General features: G+C 44.7%; 1 protein-coding gene across 2 annotated transcripts in view; it reads left to right on the plus strand.

Moving 5' to 3' along the window:
• Positions 1 to 17174, plus strand: part of MAP1B (microtubule associated protein 1B) — a 96520-nt gene that overhangs the window by 77342 nt on the left and 2004 nt on the right. For both annotated transcript variants that reach the window (XM_036279013.1, XM_036279014.1), the window contains 2 exons: positions 6447 to 12954; positions 15757 to 15995. In XM_036279013.1, coding sequence (XP_036134906.1) covers positions 6447 to 12954; positions 15757 to 15995 — 6747 coding nt within the window. The remainder of the gene's footprint in view (positions 1 to 6446; positions 12955 to 15756; positions 15996 to 17174) is intronic.

Consider the following 17174-nt stretch of genomic DNA (forward strand, 5'->3'; position numbering starts at 1 on the left):
ATAAATCCATTTGACTGTCACATAAAATCCCTGAGTCTTTTCTATGGATATTGTTGTTAAGGCACATCTTGGAATCCTGCACTTTACCCAGCTGGCTTATTGGACCTTACATTTATCCCTTCAGAACACCATCATGTTGGCGTTAACTTAGCCTTCATCATCCCAATGTACAGAGCTTTTGTAAATGTCTTAGTTCTGTCATCCTACATTTTGCTATGCCTCTCATTTTCATGCCATCACAGATTTGATAATCATGTCTTCATTTTTATCCAGGTCAATACTCAACAGGACATATATGAGCCCTGAGGCAGCCCACCATAGACCTCTCCCTGGGTTGACACTAAGCAGCACTGTATATATGGGTTGGTACAAATCCACCTAATTTTGCTATCACACTGTCAGAGGTCCTGTTAAACGTCTTGCTAAAACCCAGAGATACTCAGTTCACTGTATTTCCTCATTAGCCAAGCAAGTAACCTAATCAAAAAAGGAAATGTAGTTAGTAAGCCATGGCTTAGAAATTCAAATCATATTTTACTAATATTATCTGCACTAAAGTAATTTATTTCTTCTATCTTCCTTCCTCTTCCAGTATGCCTGCATTTAATGAGAAAAAGAAGTTGACAAAAGAGACTATCTTTGCCCCAAGCTATATTTCTTTCAGTCATGTCTCTCATCCATCTTTGTAAGAACAAGGGGAGTGTAGCAATCAGTGTGCTTGAGAAGTATGAGCAGGCTCATGTCACTTCTCAAGTGTCCACCCCAGGAGGACAGCACATATTGAATTGATCAAGTTCAGTGAAGTTCAACAAACATCTATTGAACCTGATGCTATGTTGGGGAGACATAGGTAACTATGATACAGAGTATAGAAGATGTGTTTCCTCCTACTCAGGAACTTTTCCTATAACGGGCTATAATAGCTACCATTTATTATGGTGATGTTCTCTAATCTCTTTTGGAAGAAGCCTCAGTTTCCAAGTCTAAGACCTAGTCACAAGCTTCTTTGCCACTGCTCGCTTGTTGGAGCCTCCTTATTGCTCTCATCTGTTCACTGAATGAATGTTGATTGAGTGCCACGGTGGGCCAGACACTTGTAAGATCCAGTCTTTGCCCTTGCGGTGCTCAGTTTATAGGGTGTGTGTTAGAGTGGAGGCCTGGGGACAGGCTCACAGGGAAGCAGGGAGTTCATTTCCTCTGTGTAGCTCCAAGGCTGTAGTAGTTGTTCCTCCCTCTCTATTCCATTCATCTCTCCTTCTTGAAGGGCTCTCTCTAGCCTCAGTCTCTGCATTCTTGTCTGATCCCGCACAGTAAGCCGCTGCTTCTCCAGAGGGACCGGGTTTGCTCTCTCTGAAAAGAAACCTGTCCAGCCATGCTGACTCTGCCCCCCCCCCCCCCCCCCCCCCCATAAATCATAGTTTTTCATTCACCAGCTTCTTTGCTGGTTTTTCATTATCCTTGACTTCCTCAGAATTCTCTGCAACCTTGTTTTCTTTTAGGGTAATTTCTTTCCTTTCATAGAGCTCTCTGGATAGAGGTGAAAATATGGAAAGTGGGTAGGTATTCCTCAAGTCTCTTTACCTTCTCCTTGAACTTGGTGATTACCTATGTCACAAAAAAGGAGCTAGTGATTGAATACCTCCTACACACAGCAAGATGAAACCCTTGGCTGCCACACCCCTATTAGGGTAGAATTTCAAAATTAAGATAGACTAAAATTTAAAATTTCACTGTTAAAGAGTTAGCAGTTGAGTTAGCCTAGATTTCTCCTCCAAAATGTATTATAAACATGAACAGTTTGCATGTGCTCTTTATGAAAATTAGGATTGAGAGAATAATAATTGTGCTATAGTGGTAATGAATGGTCTATGCTAATTATTGGATAAGAGATCACATTTAGTGTTCATATTTGCTTTGATCAGAAAACAATTCCAACAACTACCCAGGGATGGTTGCCATTCACTTTTTCTTAGCTTCCAAAATAGTTGATTCTTATCCATTTTACAGGAGATTGTCAAGTCAGAGGAAGCAACAAAATCAAAGACTTGTTATTTTGCTCTGAAATGTAGGACAAATAGGCTAACAAAACAAAAATGTCTATTTTACTACAATCTTAGGCAGAAAAATTCAGATTCTATAGATTACCCTTATGCACACAGACTAGTAGCCTCAAATGTTGGCATCCAGAAGGTTGTATGAAACAGAGGAAATCACTCTAAAATTAGAAGGTAAGAGTTCAGACCTTCTGGCTCAGGGATGCCTAGATCACATGAAATCTTTGCTTTGCCCTTTCATCATTCACCATCAAGGACAAAGAGCTCTTTTCAGTTGAATCTGTGGGTTGATTTATGAGCTTTGCAGCCAAAAGAAGACTGGAGTTTATGGCATGATTCTCTCTTACTATTTACTAAGCTAAGACCATGAAACATATGGTCATAATATGGAGTGAGATAGAAATAGCATTTTCATTGAACCACAATCTCTGTTTTGGTCACAATTTGCTCTTCTGCTTTTTCGTCCTATCACGTGTACTAAATAATGTGTTGAAAAATGTTTGAGCCCATTTTTTCCCCCTGGTTTATACTCAACTATTATTTCTTTTTTTAAGTCTTATTTTTCAGTTACAGTTTACCTTCAATATTATTTTGTATTCGTTTCAGGTGTACAGCATTGGGGTGAGACAATCATATACTTTACAAAGTGATCCCTCATTATTTCCAGTACCCACCTGGCACTGTGCATAGTTTTTATAATGTTAATTGACTGTATTCCTTGTGCTATACTTTATTTAATTCCTGTGACTATTTGTAACTACCAATTTGTTCTTCTAAATCCCTTCAGTTTGTTTTACCCACGTGATCTTAGCCGCTCACACCCAGCTTGCCCTGAGAAGAACAGAACTTGGGAGAAAGTGCAGTGTCTCACCTTAGATTCAAACATGAGTGAATGGGTGATAAATTGGGATACTTGCTTGTATAATCACCCAGTTGCTTTAATCACCATCTGTTGGATTAATCACTCATGTTTTAAATAGTATGAAGTGAAGCCAATAATTTTATGTAGTAATGAGCAATCCATTACTTCCTTGTCTCCCAGGGAGGGGAAAAACACACCAAATTTTTTTCTTTTGCACCCACCAAATTCTAAAAGGAGACAACAATAAGTGAACCAAAACTAAATTCCTTCAATGTATCGATCAGGCCTTTGTGCCAAGCTCAGTGGAATAAAAGAAAACATTTTATATCAGTGGTGAAATGACTCACACAGCCTTCTCCTGTGATAGTTTAATATTTTTATTTTTTATTTTATCTAACTTATCTTTATCATTGAATGTATTACAGATGTCCCCATTGACTCCCTCCTTCCTACTCCTGCCCCCCTCCTGCCTTCCCCACACTATTGTTGGTGTCCATTGGTTATGCATATATGCATAGAAGTTCTTTGGTTTATCTCATCCTACCCTCCCATCCTCCCCACTTCCCTTTGAGGTTCATCAGTCTAACAACCAATTTGTACTTCTTAATTCCTTCATTTTTTTCTCCCATCTCTCCAGCCCCCACCCATCTGGCAAGCAACAAAAAGTTCTCTGTATCCATGAGTTTGTTTCTGTTCTGCCTGCTCGTTTTGTTTGTAGATTCGATTGTTGATAGATGTGTATTAATTGCCATTTTATTGTTCATATTTTTATTCTTCTCCTTCAAGAAAACCCTTCAGCATTTCATATAATACTGGTTTGGTGGTGATGAACTCCTTTAGCTTTTTCTTGTCCGGGAAACTCTTTATATGCCCATCCATTCTAAATGATAGCTTTGCAGGATAGAGTAATCTTGGTTGTAGGTTGTTGCTTTTCATTACCTTGAATATCTCTTGCCACCCCTTTCTGGCCTGCAAAGTTTCTTTTGAGAAATCAGCTGACAGTCTTATGGGAGCTCCTTTGTAGGTAACTAACTGCTTTTTTCTTGCTGCTTTTAAGATTCTCTCTTCGTCTTTAACCTTTGGCATTTTGATGATGATGAGTCTTGGTGTGGACCTCTTTGGGTTCATCTTGTTTGGGACTCTCTGTGCTTCCTGGACTTGTATGGCTGTTTTCTTCACCAAGCTAGGGAAGTTTTCTGTCATTATTTTTTTCAAATAGGGTTTCAATTTCTTGCTGTCTCCTTCTGGCACCCCTATGATGTGGATGTTGGCATGCTTGAAGTTGTCCCAGAGGCTCCTTACACTATCCTCATTTTTTTTATTTATTTTTTATTCTTTTTTCTTTTTGCTGTTCTGATTGGGTGTTTTTTCTTCCTTATATTTCAAATCGATGGTTTGCTTCTTGGCTTTACCTACTCTACTATTGATTCCCTGTAAATTATTCTTTATTTCAGTTAGTGTCTCCTTCATTTCTGACTGGTCCTTTTTTATGTTGTTGATGTTCTCACTAAGTTCCTTGGAGGTCTCCTTAAGTTCCTTGAAGGTCTCACTAAGTTCCTTGAATGTCTCACTAAGTTACTTGAGCAACCTTATAACCAGTGTTTTAAATTCTGCATCTGATTGATTTCTTATCTTAGTTTTGTTTAGTTCTTTTCCTGGAGTTTTGTTCTTTTCTTTCATTTGGGGCATGTTTCTTTGTCTCCTCATTTTGGCTGCTTCCCTGTGATTGTTTCTATGTATTAGGTAGAGTTGCTATGTCTCCTGTGCTTCCTAGGGTAGCCTGTTATAGTAGGTGTCCTGTAGGGTCCAGTGGCACAGCCTCCCTGATCTCCCAGCTGGGCCCTCAAGGTGCACTCCTCATGTGGACTTTACATTTTTCTGTTGTAATTGAGTCCTGATTCTTGTTGGCACATCAATGGGAGGGATTTACTCAGGTTGATCTGCTGTGCCCACTGACCACTGGCCTCTGACTCCCTTGGAGGATCAGCTGTGTAGGGGCCCACCACACAGAGCAAGACTTACTTCATCAGGACTCTGGTACCCACTGAGTCCATTCATTGACTGTGTCACTTGTGGAGGTGGTTGGGTGGTGGTGTTTTGATGTGGTCTGAAGCTGTCCACTGGGTGTGCTGGCTCTGAGGAAAGGTCAGCCACTACCTGTGTTCTATCTGGGTCTAGCCAGCATAAACTACAAGGTGGTCTGCTGATGGCTGCTTCTTGTGCTGGGCTTGAAGGTGCTCAGGAAAAGCCAAGTTGTGAACCAAGGCTGGTTGCTTCTAGTGCCAGGCCTGGGGCCACTTAACAAGAGGTATAGGGCTTGCTGAGACCAGATGCTGCTTGTTTGAGAGATTTTAAGAAACTCTAAAGTAGGATCCAAGACAAGCCAGTCCTATGGTAAAGCCACTGAAAACAATTTGGGTCACCTGAAGGAAGGATGGGTGAAGCAGGGCCTCAGGGAATCAGGGTGGGGCAAACAGTGTGAACCAGGATGCTGGAGTCCCAGATATGGCGCCAATCTGCTGCCCCCGGGGAAGGGCTCACCAAAGGAACAAAGGCCTCCTCCAGCACATCTCTCTGAGAGAAGGCTGCCTCTCCAGCCTCATCCCAAGGCCAAACAGCTCAGTTATTCCCTCTATGTCTTTGGTGCCTTTCAAGATGCCTCCCCTCCAAGCTTTGAAGGCACAAGTCCGAGTAAGTCCGTGCATTGGCCCTTTAAGAGGAGCTGCCTGGGGCTCCAACTGCCTCAGCCTCCCTCAGCCTCAGTTCCCGCTGGTTTTACAGCCAGAAGTTGTGGGGACTTCTCTTCCTGGCACTGGAACCCTGAGCAGGATGCCTGGTGTGGGATGGGGACCCCTTGCTCCTCAGGGAGGACCTTCACAGCCGAGGCGTCCCTCCTGATTTTTATCTGTCACATGTGGGTGTGGGACCAGCCTGTCCGCGCCTCTGCCCCTCCTACCAGTCTGGATTCAGCTGCTTCTTTAATTTCGTAGTTGTAGGACTTCCATTAAGCTCAATTTCAGGTGGTTCTGAAGGACAGTTCTGCTATAGTTTAGTTGCAATTTTGATGTGATTGTAGGAGGAAGTGATACTGTGTATACCTATGCCGCCATCTTGACCGGAAGTCTCATGTTTTTAAATGTCAGTTTTGCATGGCAAGTACCTAGGGGTATGATATTTAAAGCATTTCATAACTGCAGTGGCACAGGTCCTGATCTTCCAAATGGTCACTGGTACAGAACTGGACCAGAGTTCTGGAGTTCTCTACTGGATAAGAACAGATGATGTAGAGGTGTTGGGGGAAGTGGTTGAGGTGTAAGGGGGTAGTGTGTGGTGGGGGACGGTTAGGAGAGAGGCTGTTCACCTACCATTGTGGAAATATTTCAGAATTTAAACAACCAACATCTCTGAAATCAGTCCTTTGTGCATCCAATGATCCTATAATACCTAGTAACAGATGGAGATGATGGATCAACGATGACATTCACTTATACCTCTTCTTTCTTTGTTTATTATTATTTTTTAAATCCCAGATTGGGGAATTACTGAGTACCACCCATCCTGCCAACAAAGCTAGTTTAACCCTCTTCTGTCCTGAAGAAGGGGACTGGAAGAACTCCAATCTTGACAGACACAATCTCCAAGACTTCATCAATATTAAACTCAACTCATCTTCTATATTGCCAGAAATGGAAGGACTTTCTGAGTTTACCGAGTATCTCTCAGAATCAGTGGAAGTCCCATCTCCCTTTGATATCCTGGAACCTCCCACATCGGGTGGATTTCTAAAGCTGTCCAAGCCTTGTTGCTACATTTTTCCAGGAGGGAGGGGCGATTCTGCCTTGTTTGCAGTGAACGGATTTAATATGCTCATCAATGGAGGGTCAGAAAGAAAATCCTGCTTCTGGAAGCTCATCCGACACCTGGATCGCGTGGACTCCATCCTGCTCACACACATTGGGGATGACAATTTGCCTGGAATAAACAGCATGCTGCAGCGGAAGATCGCGGAGCTCGAGGAAGAGCAGTCCCAGGGCTCCACCACCAATAGTGACTGGATGAAAAACCTCATCTCCCCTGATTTAGGAGTTGTATTTCTCAATGTCCCAGAAAATCTGAAAAACCCAGAGCCAAACATCAAGATGAAGAGGAGCATAGAAGAAGCTTGCTTCACTCTCCAGTACCTAAACAAATTGTCCATGAAACCAGAACCTTTATTCAGAAGTGTAGGCAATACCATCGATCCTGTCATTCTTTTCCAAAAAATGGGAGTTGGTAAACTGGAGATGTATGTGCTTAACCCAGTCAAGAGCAGCAAGGAAATGCAGTATTTTATGCAGCAGTGGACTGGCACCAGTAAAGACAAGGCTGAACTAATCCTCCCTAATGGTCAAGAAATAGATATCCCAATTTCCTACTTAACCTCAGTCTCATCTTTGATCGTGTGGCATCCAGCGAACCCTGCAGAGAAAATCATCCGAGTCTTATTTCCTGGAAACAGCACCCAATACAATATTCTGGAAGGACTGGAAAAGCTCAAACATTTAGATTTCCTGAAACAGCCGCTGGCCACCCAGAAGGATCTGACTGGCCAGGTGGCCACACCTGCTGTGAAACAAGTGAAACTGAAACAGAGGGCTGACAGCCGAGAGAGCCTGAGGCCAGCCACGAAACCACTTGGCAGCAAATCTGCGCGAAAGGAGTCTAAGGAAGAAACCCCCGAGGTCACAAAAGCAAATCATGTGGAAAAGCCACCCAAAGTTGAAAGCAAAGAAAAAGTAACAGTGAAGAAAGACAAGCCAGTAAAAACAGAGACCAAGCCTCCAGTGGCCGAAAAGGAGGTGCCCAGCAAAGAAGAACAGCTTCCTGTGAAAGCCGAGGGGGCTGAAAAGCAAGCCACGGATGTCAAGCCCAAAGTCACCAAGGAGAAGACGGTGAAAAAGGAAACAAAAGCAAAATCTGAAGAGAAGAAAGAGGAGAAGGAAAAGCCAAAGAAAGAAGTGGCTAAAAAGGAAGACAAAACGCCTATCAAGAAGGAGGAAAAAACAAAAAAGGAAGAGGTGAAAAAGGAAGTGAAAAAAGAAATCAAGAAAGAGGAGAAAAAAGAACCCAAGAAAGAGGTTAAGAAAGAAACACCACTGAAGGAAGCCAAGAAGGAAGTTAAGAAAGAAGACAAGAAGGAAATTAAAAAGGAAGACAAGGAACCCAAAAAAGAAATTAAGAAACTTCCTAAAGACACAAAGAAGTCAGCTACTCCTCTATCTGAAGCAAAAAAACCAGCCGCATTAAAACCAAAAGTACCCAAGAAGGAAGAGGCTGTCAAGAAAGATTCTGTTGCTGCCGGGAAGCCGAAGGAGAAGGGGAAAATTAAAGTTGTTAAGAAGGAAGGCAAGACAACCGAGGCTGCAGCAGCAGCCATTGGCACTGTGGCCACTGCAGCCGCTGTGGCGGTAGCATCTGGAATAGCAACCACTGGCCCTGCCAAGGAACTAGAAGCTGAGAGGTCCCTTATGTCATCCCCTGAGGATCTAACCAAGGATTTTGAAGAGCTGAAGGCTGAAGAGGTCGATGTAGCGAAAGACATCAAGCCGCAGCTGGAGCTGATTGAAGATGAAGATAAACTGAAGGCAACTGAGCCGGTTGAAGCCTATGTCATCCAGAAAGAGACAGAAGTCATCAAGGGTCCTGCTGAGTCTCCTGATGAGGGAATCACCACCACCGAAGGGGAGGGTGAATGTGAACAAACACCTGAGGAGCTGGAGCCAGTTGAGAAACAGGGGGTGGACGACATTGAAAAATTTGAAGATGAAGGAGCAGGTTTTGAAGAATCCTCAGAGACTGGAGACTATGAAGAGAAGGCAGAAACTGAGGAGGCTGAGGAGCCAGAAGAGGATGGTGAGGAAAACGTGTGTGTGAGCACCTCCAAGCACAGCCTCGTGGAGGAGGAGGAAAGTGCCAAGGCTGAGGCAGATGTGCGCATCAAGGAGAAGAGGGAGTCTGTGGCCAGTGGTGATGACCGAGCAGAAGAAGACATGGATGAGGCATTGGAGAAAGGAGAAGCTGAGCAATCCGAGGAGGAGGAGGATGAGGAGGACAAAGCTGAGGATGCCAGAGAGGAAGACTATGAGCCCGAAAAAGCTGAAGCTGAAGATTATGTGATGGCTGTGGTTGACAAAGCTGCAGAGGCTGGTGGTGCTGAGGATCAATATGGATTCCTTACCACATCAACCAAGCAACTGGGAGCCCAGTCTCCTGCCCAGGAACCTGCATCTACAATTCATGATGAGACTTTACCTGGAGGCTCGGAGAGTGAGGCCACTGCTTCTGATGAGGAGAATCGAGAAGACCAGCCTGAAGAATTCACTGCCACCTCTGGCTACACTCAGTCTACCATTGAGATATCCAGCGAGCCCACCCCAATGGATGAGATGTCCACTCCTCGCGACGTGATGAGTGATGAGACCAACAATGAAGAGACAGAATCCCCATCTCAAGAATTTGTAAACGTCACCAAATATGAGTCTTCACTGTATTCTCAGGAATATGCCAAACCTGCTGTTACATCACTCAACGGATTATCTGAAGGGTCAAAGACAGATGCCACTGATGGGAAAGATTACAATGCTTCAGCCTCCACCATCTCACCACCTTCATCCATGGAGGAAGACAAATTTAGCAAATCTGTTCTACGTGATGCTTACTGTGCTGAAGAGAAGGGCAGGAAAGCCAGTGCCACGTTGGAGATCAAAGACTCCATCTCAGCAGTTTCAGATGAAAAACTTAGTCTATCCAAAAGCCCATCCCTGAGTCCATCTCCACCATCACCCATAGAAAAGACTCCCCTCGGTGAACGTAGTGTTAACTTTTCTCTGACACCCAATGAGATTAAAGTCTCAGCAAAGGCAGAAACAGTCCCAGTGTCTCCTGAGGTGACCCAAGTAGTTGAAGAACACTGTGCCAGCCCTGAGGATAAGACCCTGGAAGTGGTGTCTCCTTCTCAGTCTGTGACTGGCAGTGCTGGTCACACACCTTACTACCAGTCTCCCACTGACGAGAAATCCAGTCACCTCCCCACAGAAGTTATCGAAAAATCATCAGCAGTTCCAGTGAGTTTTGAATTCAGTGAAGCCAAAGATGATAATGAAAGGGCTTCCATAAGCCCCATGGATGAACCTGTTCCTGACTCGGAGTCTCCTATAGAAAAAGTTTTGTCTCCTTTACGGAGCCCTCCCCTAATTGGATCCGAGTCTGCATATGAAAGGTTTCTGAGTGCTGGTGACAAGGCTCCTGGTAGATATACCGAAAGTCCCTTTGAAGGAAAGAATGTAAAACAAGGCTTTCCAGACCAAATAAGTCCAGTTTCTGACATGACTTCCACTGGTCTTTTTCAAGACAAACAGGAAGGGAAAAGCACAGACTTTATACCAATAAAGGAAGACTTTGGTCAACAAAAGAAAACTGATGATGTTGAAGCCATGAGTTCTCAATCAGGACTGGCTTTAGATGAAAGGAAGTTAGGAGGAGATGTTTCTCCTACACAAGTAGATGTCAGTCAGTTTGGATCTTTTAAAGAAGACACTAAGATGTCCATTTCTGAAGGTACTGTTTCAGACAAGTCAGCTACTCCTGTTGATGAAGGTGTAGCAGAAGACACATACTCTCATATGGAAGGTGTGGCTTCAGTCTCCACAGCTTCTGTGGCTACTAGCTCATTTCCAGAACCAACCACAGATGACGTGTCTCCTTCTCTGCATGCTGAGGTTGGTTCCCCCCATTCCACAGAAGTAGACGACTCCCTTTCTGTGTCTGTCGTGCAAACACCTACCACTTTTCAGGAAACAGAAATGTCTCCATCTAAAGAAGAATGCCCAAGACCAATGTCAATTTCTCCACCTGACTTCTCCCCTAAAACAGCCAAATCCAGGACACCAGTTCAAGATCATAGATCTGAACAATCCTCAATGTCTATTGAATTTGGTCAAGAATCCCCTGAGCACTCCCTCGCTATGGACTTTAGTCGTCAGTCTCCAGATCACCCTACAATGGGTGCGAGTGTGCTTCACATCACTGAAAATGGGCCAACTGAGGTGGACTACAGTCCTTCTGACATGCAGGACTCTAGTTTATCACATAAGATACCACCAATGGAGGAGCCATCTTACACCCAAGATAATGATCTTTCTGAGCTCATCTCAGTATCTCAGGTCGAGGCCTCCCCATCCACCTCTTCTGCACATACCCCTTCTCAGATAGCTTCTCCTCTCCAAGAAGATACTCTATCCGACGTTGTTCCTCCCAGAGATATATCCTTATATGCCTCACTCACCTCTGAAAAAGTACGAAATCTGGAAGGAGAGACACTATCACCAAAATCTGATATATCTCCACTCACCCCAAGAGAGTCCTCTCCTTTATATTCACCTAGTTTTTCAGATTCTACCTCTGCAGTCAAAGAGAACATAGCAGATTGTCACACTTCTGCTCCTCCACCAATGGAAGCAACATCCGCAGAGCCCTATGGCTTCCGTGCCTCAATGCTATTTGATACGATGCAACGCCATCTAGCCTTGAATCGAGATTTGACCACATCTGGTATGGAGAAGGACAGTGGAGGGAAGACACCTGGTGATTTCAGCTATGCCTATCAGAAGCCTGAGAAAACAACTAGGTCCCCAGATAAAGAAGGTTATAACTACGAGTCTTATGAGAAACCCACCCGGACCCCAGATATGAGCGCTTATTACTACGAGAAGACAGAGAGAACCACGAAATCCCCGTGTGGCAGTGGCTACTCCTATGAGACCATTGAGAAAACCACCAAGACTCCCGAAGATGGCGGCTGTGCCTACGAAGTCACTGAGAAAACCACACGGACCCCCGAAGAGGGTGGGTACTCATATGAGATAAGTGAGAAGACGACAAGAACCCCTGAACTGAGTGGCTACTGCTACGAAAAGACTGAGAGGTCTAGGAGACTGCTGGATGACATCAGCAATGGCTATGATGACTCTGAAGATGGTGGCCACACACAGGGGGATTCAAGCTACTCTTATGAGACCACTGAGAAAATTTCCAGTTTCCCTGAGTCTGAAAGTTACACATATGAGACATCTACAAAAACTACACGAACCCCCGACACGTCTACGTACTGTTATGAAACTGCAGAGAAAATCACTAGAACCCCCCAGGGGTCCACATATTCCTATGAGACTTCAGACCAGTGCTATGCTGCAGAGAAGAAGTCTCCCTCAGAAGGCCGCCAGGATGTTGACTTATGCCTTGTGTCGTCCTGTGAATACAAGCATCCCAAGACAGAGCTGTCACCCTCCTTCATTAATCCCAATCCTCTTGAGTGGTTTGCCAGTGAAGAACCAACTGAAGAATCCGAGAAGCCCCTCACCCAGGCAGGGGGAGCCCCACCACCTCCAGGAGGAAAGCCACAGGGGCGACAGTGCGATGAAACCCCTCCCACCTCAGTCAGCGAGTCGGCCCCATCCCAGACAGACTCCGATGTGCCCCCAGAGACGGAAGAGTGCCCCTCCATCACAGCTGATGCAAATATCGACTCTGAAGATGAATCAGAAACCATCCCCACAGACAAAACTGTCACATACAAACACATGGACCCACCCCCAGCCCCCATGCAGGACCGCAGCCCTTCTCCACGCCACCCTGATGTGTCCATGATGGACCCGGAGGCCTTAGCCATTGAGCAGAACCTGGGCAAAGCTCTGAAGAAAGACCTGAAAGAGAAGACCAAAACCAAAAAGCCAGGTACAAAGACCAAGTCGTCTTCACCTGTCAAAAAAAGTGATGGGAAGTCCAAGCCCTCTGCGGCTTCACCAAAACCAGGGGGCTTGAAAGAATCCTCAGATAAGGTGTCCAGAGTGGCTTCTCCTAAGAAGAAGGAATCTGTGGAAAAAGCAACAAAACCTACCAGCACACCAGAGGTCAAAGCGGCACGTGGGGAAGAGAAAGACAAAGAGACCAAGAATGCTGCCAATGCCTCTACATCCAAATCGGTCAAGACTGCAACTGCAGGTAGGTGCAGTACTGGCACCCACACTATTCCACTTCTAACCGAGCCTTTGAACTGCCATTTGACTTCGTCCTGGGAAGATGAGGGCACAGCTGGGTGTTTTTTCTTCCCTTTACTATTCTCTTCTGCCAGAAGGTATCACTCTCAGCCCAATGTTGTTCGCAGGCTTGGGGATAGCTCAGCATATGGCCCAGAGCAGCTCTGAGCCACCAGGGGAGATTTCTGGGTTTGCTCATCTGGCAGCACAGCAGCTATAGCCTTACCGTAAGTCTTCGGAACCAAGGAGGTGTGTCAGGCTTCCTTGGAAGTCTGTGTTGGCAGTGGCGTCAGCCACCATGCTGCCCCAGAATAAAGCTCAGGTGACGCAGTCCAGGAGCTCCCAAAGGCCCAGGGAGAACCAGACTTCCAAGCCAACCCTGGAATGTCCACTGTAGGCCCAAGATTTCGATTTCATGTTTTTAATTAACATTTTTTAATTATAAAATATTTAATTTAAAAATATCAACAAGAGTTACATTCCCATTAAAGGCAATGCTCTGCTTTCTTATCAGCCAACTAATACCATCATCTCAGTTGACCAGTGGGTATTCTGAACAAATATCGAAGGTTCTTCTTATACCCCTACCCCTCTTACCCCACAGTCTCGCTAACAGAGGCTCAGAATTCTACTTCTGATTGAAATTGCACATGGCAGGAGCAAGATCCCTGACTTCTGATCATTCCTGTTTCGGTCCCAATTCCCCGACTTGTCAAATTCTCATCACTACCTGGGTTTTCGATGGAACAGGTCTCAGACAGCCCAGCTTCATTTTGTTGCTTCAACCAATCACATGGATTTGCATTAATACATTTTACTTGCTTTATGTAGTTAGTCCAGGATTTTAGATCACCGTTCACAAAGTAATATAAATTGACCCAAACATGGAAAGCAAAACATAACTTAAGGGAAAATCCGAACCTTGGGACTCTCAAATTCAGTGCATTTTAGGAAGTATTACAACAGCAAGTTTTACTTTAAGCAACATGGAAGCTCAATTTCAAGACCCAGTTTTCATCAGATTTCTTTTCTTTACATGTGTGTAGAAAAAATTCATGCTTAGAATTAATGGAAAGCTACCAGGTAATTAACCCCATGGTCTGGAAGAGGTGACAACTAACCTACTCTTGGGAGAAAACACGAAATCCATTCAGACAGATAAAAACCAACTGAAATTTGCTCCCTAACTTGTCAAACATATAACTAGCCCACACAGCTGATTTTAAAACCATTTTTGTCATTTAAAGAGATAATTTTAAGGCAACATAATAAATAACAATGAATTCACTTGAATGTACTTTGAAGATGCTTTTCCAATAGCTCTCTAAGAAGACAAACTTGCACTATTAATTGATTTTTCAAACAAGCCTGAGGAGACTCCTGGCAGTGCCCGCAGTCTGTGCTGCTGCGTGAGCGATGTCCTCGGGGTGCTGTGGTAGTGATGCAGCGCGAGGGAGACGTGCAGGCGCTTGTAAGTGACTCGCAGAGTCTACTGCAAGCCAGGGTTCTTTGGGAAGCCCACATATGGATACTTGAGGGCTTTCAGCTCAGACTCATTAAAATGGCTGGTTCACTTATAAAATGAGTCAGTTTATCTAAATATCAGTTTGGCTGATTCTAATCAGTCTCCCAAACATTTAAAAATAAAACTGGACCGTTGGTGGAGTTCACTGATGGTTTTGACTCTGGGATGAGTCTTTAAACATCCTATGGAGAAAGGAAATAGGATTAAGTGCATAGAATCCAGCTGGCATTTTAAATGACTTAGCAGTCATCTCACACCAACCGCACCTTAGAATTATCTGGGGTGCTTTTAAAGGTTGATGATGCCCAGGCCTCTGCCCCAACCCCAGTGAGTCAGACTCTGGAGTGTGGGGCCTGGGCACCAGTATTAAACATTAAGTCCTAATAAGTATTAGGTGATTCTAATTATGCAGCCAGGGTGAAGAACCACTGCCTTAGAATGATAGTTCTATTAATGTTTCTAAAAGTTTAAACCTTCAACTAGAACAGGTCAGAAAGCCAGCTCACCGCACACGATGCCCGGAAACTTTGGGGTTAATCTGAATCTTTGCTTTGCCCAGGTTTTTTCTCATTTAGACTGGGGATTCTGGCAACCAGATACCCCTTTCTCTAGTCTGATATATCCTGACTGACTAGAGAAGCCTCGTCTTTTACTCGTGTGGGTTCCAGCCTCGTCTAGGGAAGTGTCTCATTTTCCAGAGAACGGTGCTAAGGAGAGAAAACGGCCTCTTATCGGTTTATGAATCAGGTTGAGGTGCTGAGGGCCTTGGAAATCATCTGAGCCAGTTACCAGATCAAATGTCAGGGTAGACTATTCAGCTGTGGGCAAACTTCCTACCAAGTGAGATCCTAACATGGATTACTAACATTGCTAACTATGGTTTACCAAATGCAGATGCTTCCTTTGACTTTTAACATCTGTTTCTTAGGCCACTTTTCACATACTCCTCAGGAGTGTTGACATTGTTTAGTCCCATTGTTTGGGAAGGCCTCAGCACCCTCCTTACTTCCTCGTGGGTTGTCCACAAAGGGAAAGCATCCGTTCTCACTTCTGGTGACATGGCAAATGTCATGGAGCTTCTCACATGGCCTGTGTGAGTGCCCTGTACCAGAGAGGGAGACGCCCAGTCCCCCTGTGCATGTCCTGGGGACCTTCTTGTGGATGAACAGGGAGGTGTCCTGGGCCTGGGGGGTCTCTCCACATTCCTGTGACCCTGGCTTTCTCTTTGTTTATTCACCAAAGGACCGGGAACCACCAAGACGGCCAAACCCTCAGCTGTGCCCCCAGGCCCCCCTGTGTACTTGGACCTGTGCTATATTCCCAACCACAGCAATAGTAAGAATGTTGACGTGGAATTTTTCAAGAGAGTGAGGTCGTCCTACTACGTGGTGAGTGGGAATGACCCCGCCGCTGAGGAGCCCAGCCGGGCCGTCCTGGACGCCCTGTTGGACGGGAAGGCCCAGTGGGGCAGCAACATGCAGGTAAGAGCTCGGGGACAGGTCCGCCCGCACGTGGAGCGGTGCCCAGAGGCAGAGGGGGAGTCGTGCTTAAAGAGGCACCATTGTGACTGTGGATCCACAGGAGGTGCTCGTGGGTCTGTCAGACGTGAAATATCCTGAGGACAGAGGGGTTTTACACACAGAAGATGGTCTAAAATGTTATTCTCAGCACCACCAGCAGCCATGGCCTGGAGGAAAGCCACTTAACCGCTAAGGCAGGCATAATTTGCTGACTTGCAAAATGGGCCCAAGATTACTTGCCCTTCCTCCTAATATACAAGAGAAAGTGGATGGATCAGAGTGCTCACATTTCTATGTGAGGGCTGCTCAGGAACTGACCTTACTCCTTCGTGTTTCATGAATAAACCAAAGGGAGCAGTATGGCCAAGTAGAAAATCAACTGTCCATATGAAAGTCTACAGGAGGAGCATTGCTGGAGATGGGCCCCCCAGGATGGTCACAACTCGCTAACATGGCAGGCCGCGAACTGCTGTTATTTTAGCTGTGATCTTTGCTTATCTAAGTTTTATTTATCTGCAAAGTTGCCTAGTAAACTAGTATTTGCATAATAGTAAATAGAAGTACTTGGTAGTTAATCATATGAAATCGCATGAGAAGCACCAGAGGCCTCTTAACAAATACTGGATGGAATTCTTATAATTCAAGCCCCACCCATCTACCCACCTACCCACTCCACTCCTCTGTCCCTAACCACAGGCACAAATTAAAGACACAAATCTTTGTTCTCAGGACGCAATGTTAGTTACACACAGTAGAGAGCTTTGAGCTGCAATGATAATCAAAGCTCCTTGGATTAAACATGCAATGTTCCTGATGCAAAATTTACCAGGTGTGTTCAAGGAAATACAGGAAATTCCCCCTTAACTGACATACTTCTCTTAACACGAAAGAATTGAGAAACTGACGGTAAATATAGAACTAATCGACTAGTCATTAGTTGCTTTTTGTTCTAGTCCTTCAACTCTTGCTGCCCCCTCCCCAAAACTTGATTTTTTTCTGCAGCTTTATTCTGCTTCCTGGCAAAGTTATGTTGAAAAGACTTTGCATTTCTTGAGGAAAATAGAAAATTTTCCTTTCTTTACCCATTTCTAATTGTCGAAGTAATACCTTATCGTTTTATTTTCTCATCTGATTTCTGGC

This window comes from Molossus molossus, unplaced genomic scaffold (genome assembly GCF_014108415.1).
Source record: "Molossus molossus isolate mMolMol1 unplaced genomic scaffold, mMolMol1.p scaffold_m16_p_3, whole genome shotgun sequence".
NCBI classification, from domain to species: Eukaryota; Metazoa; Chordata; class Mammalia; order Chiroptera; family Molossidae; genus Molossus; species Molossus molossus.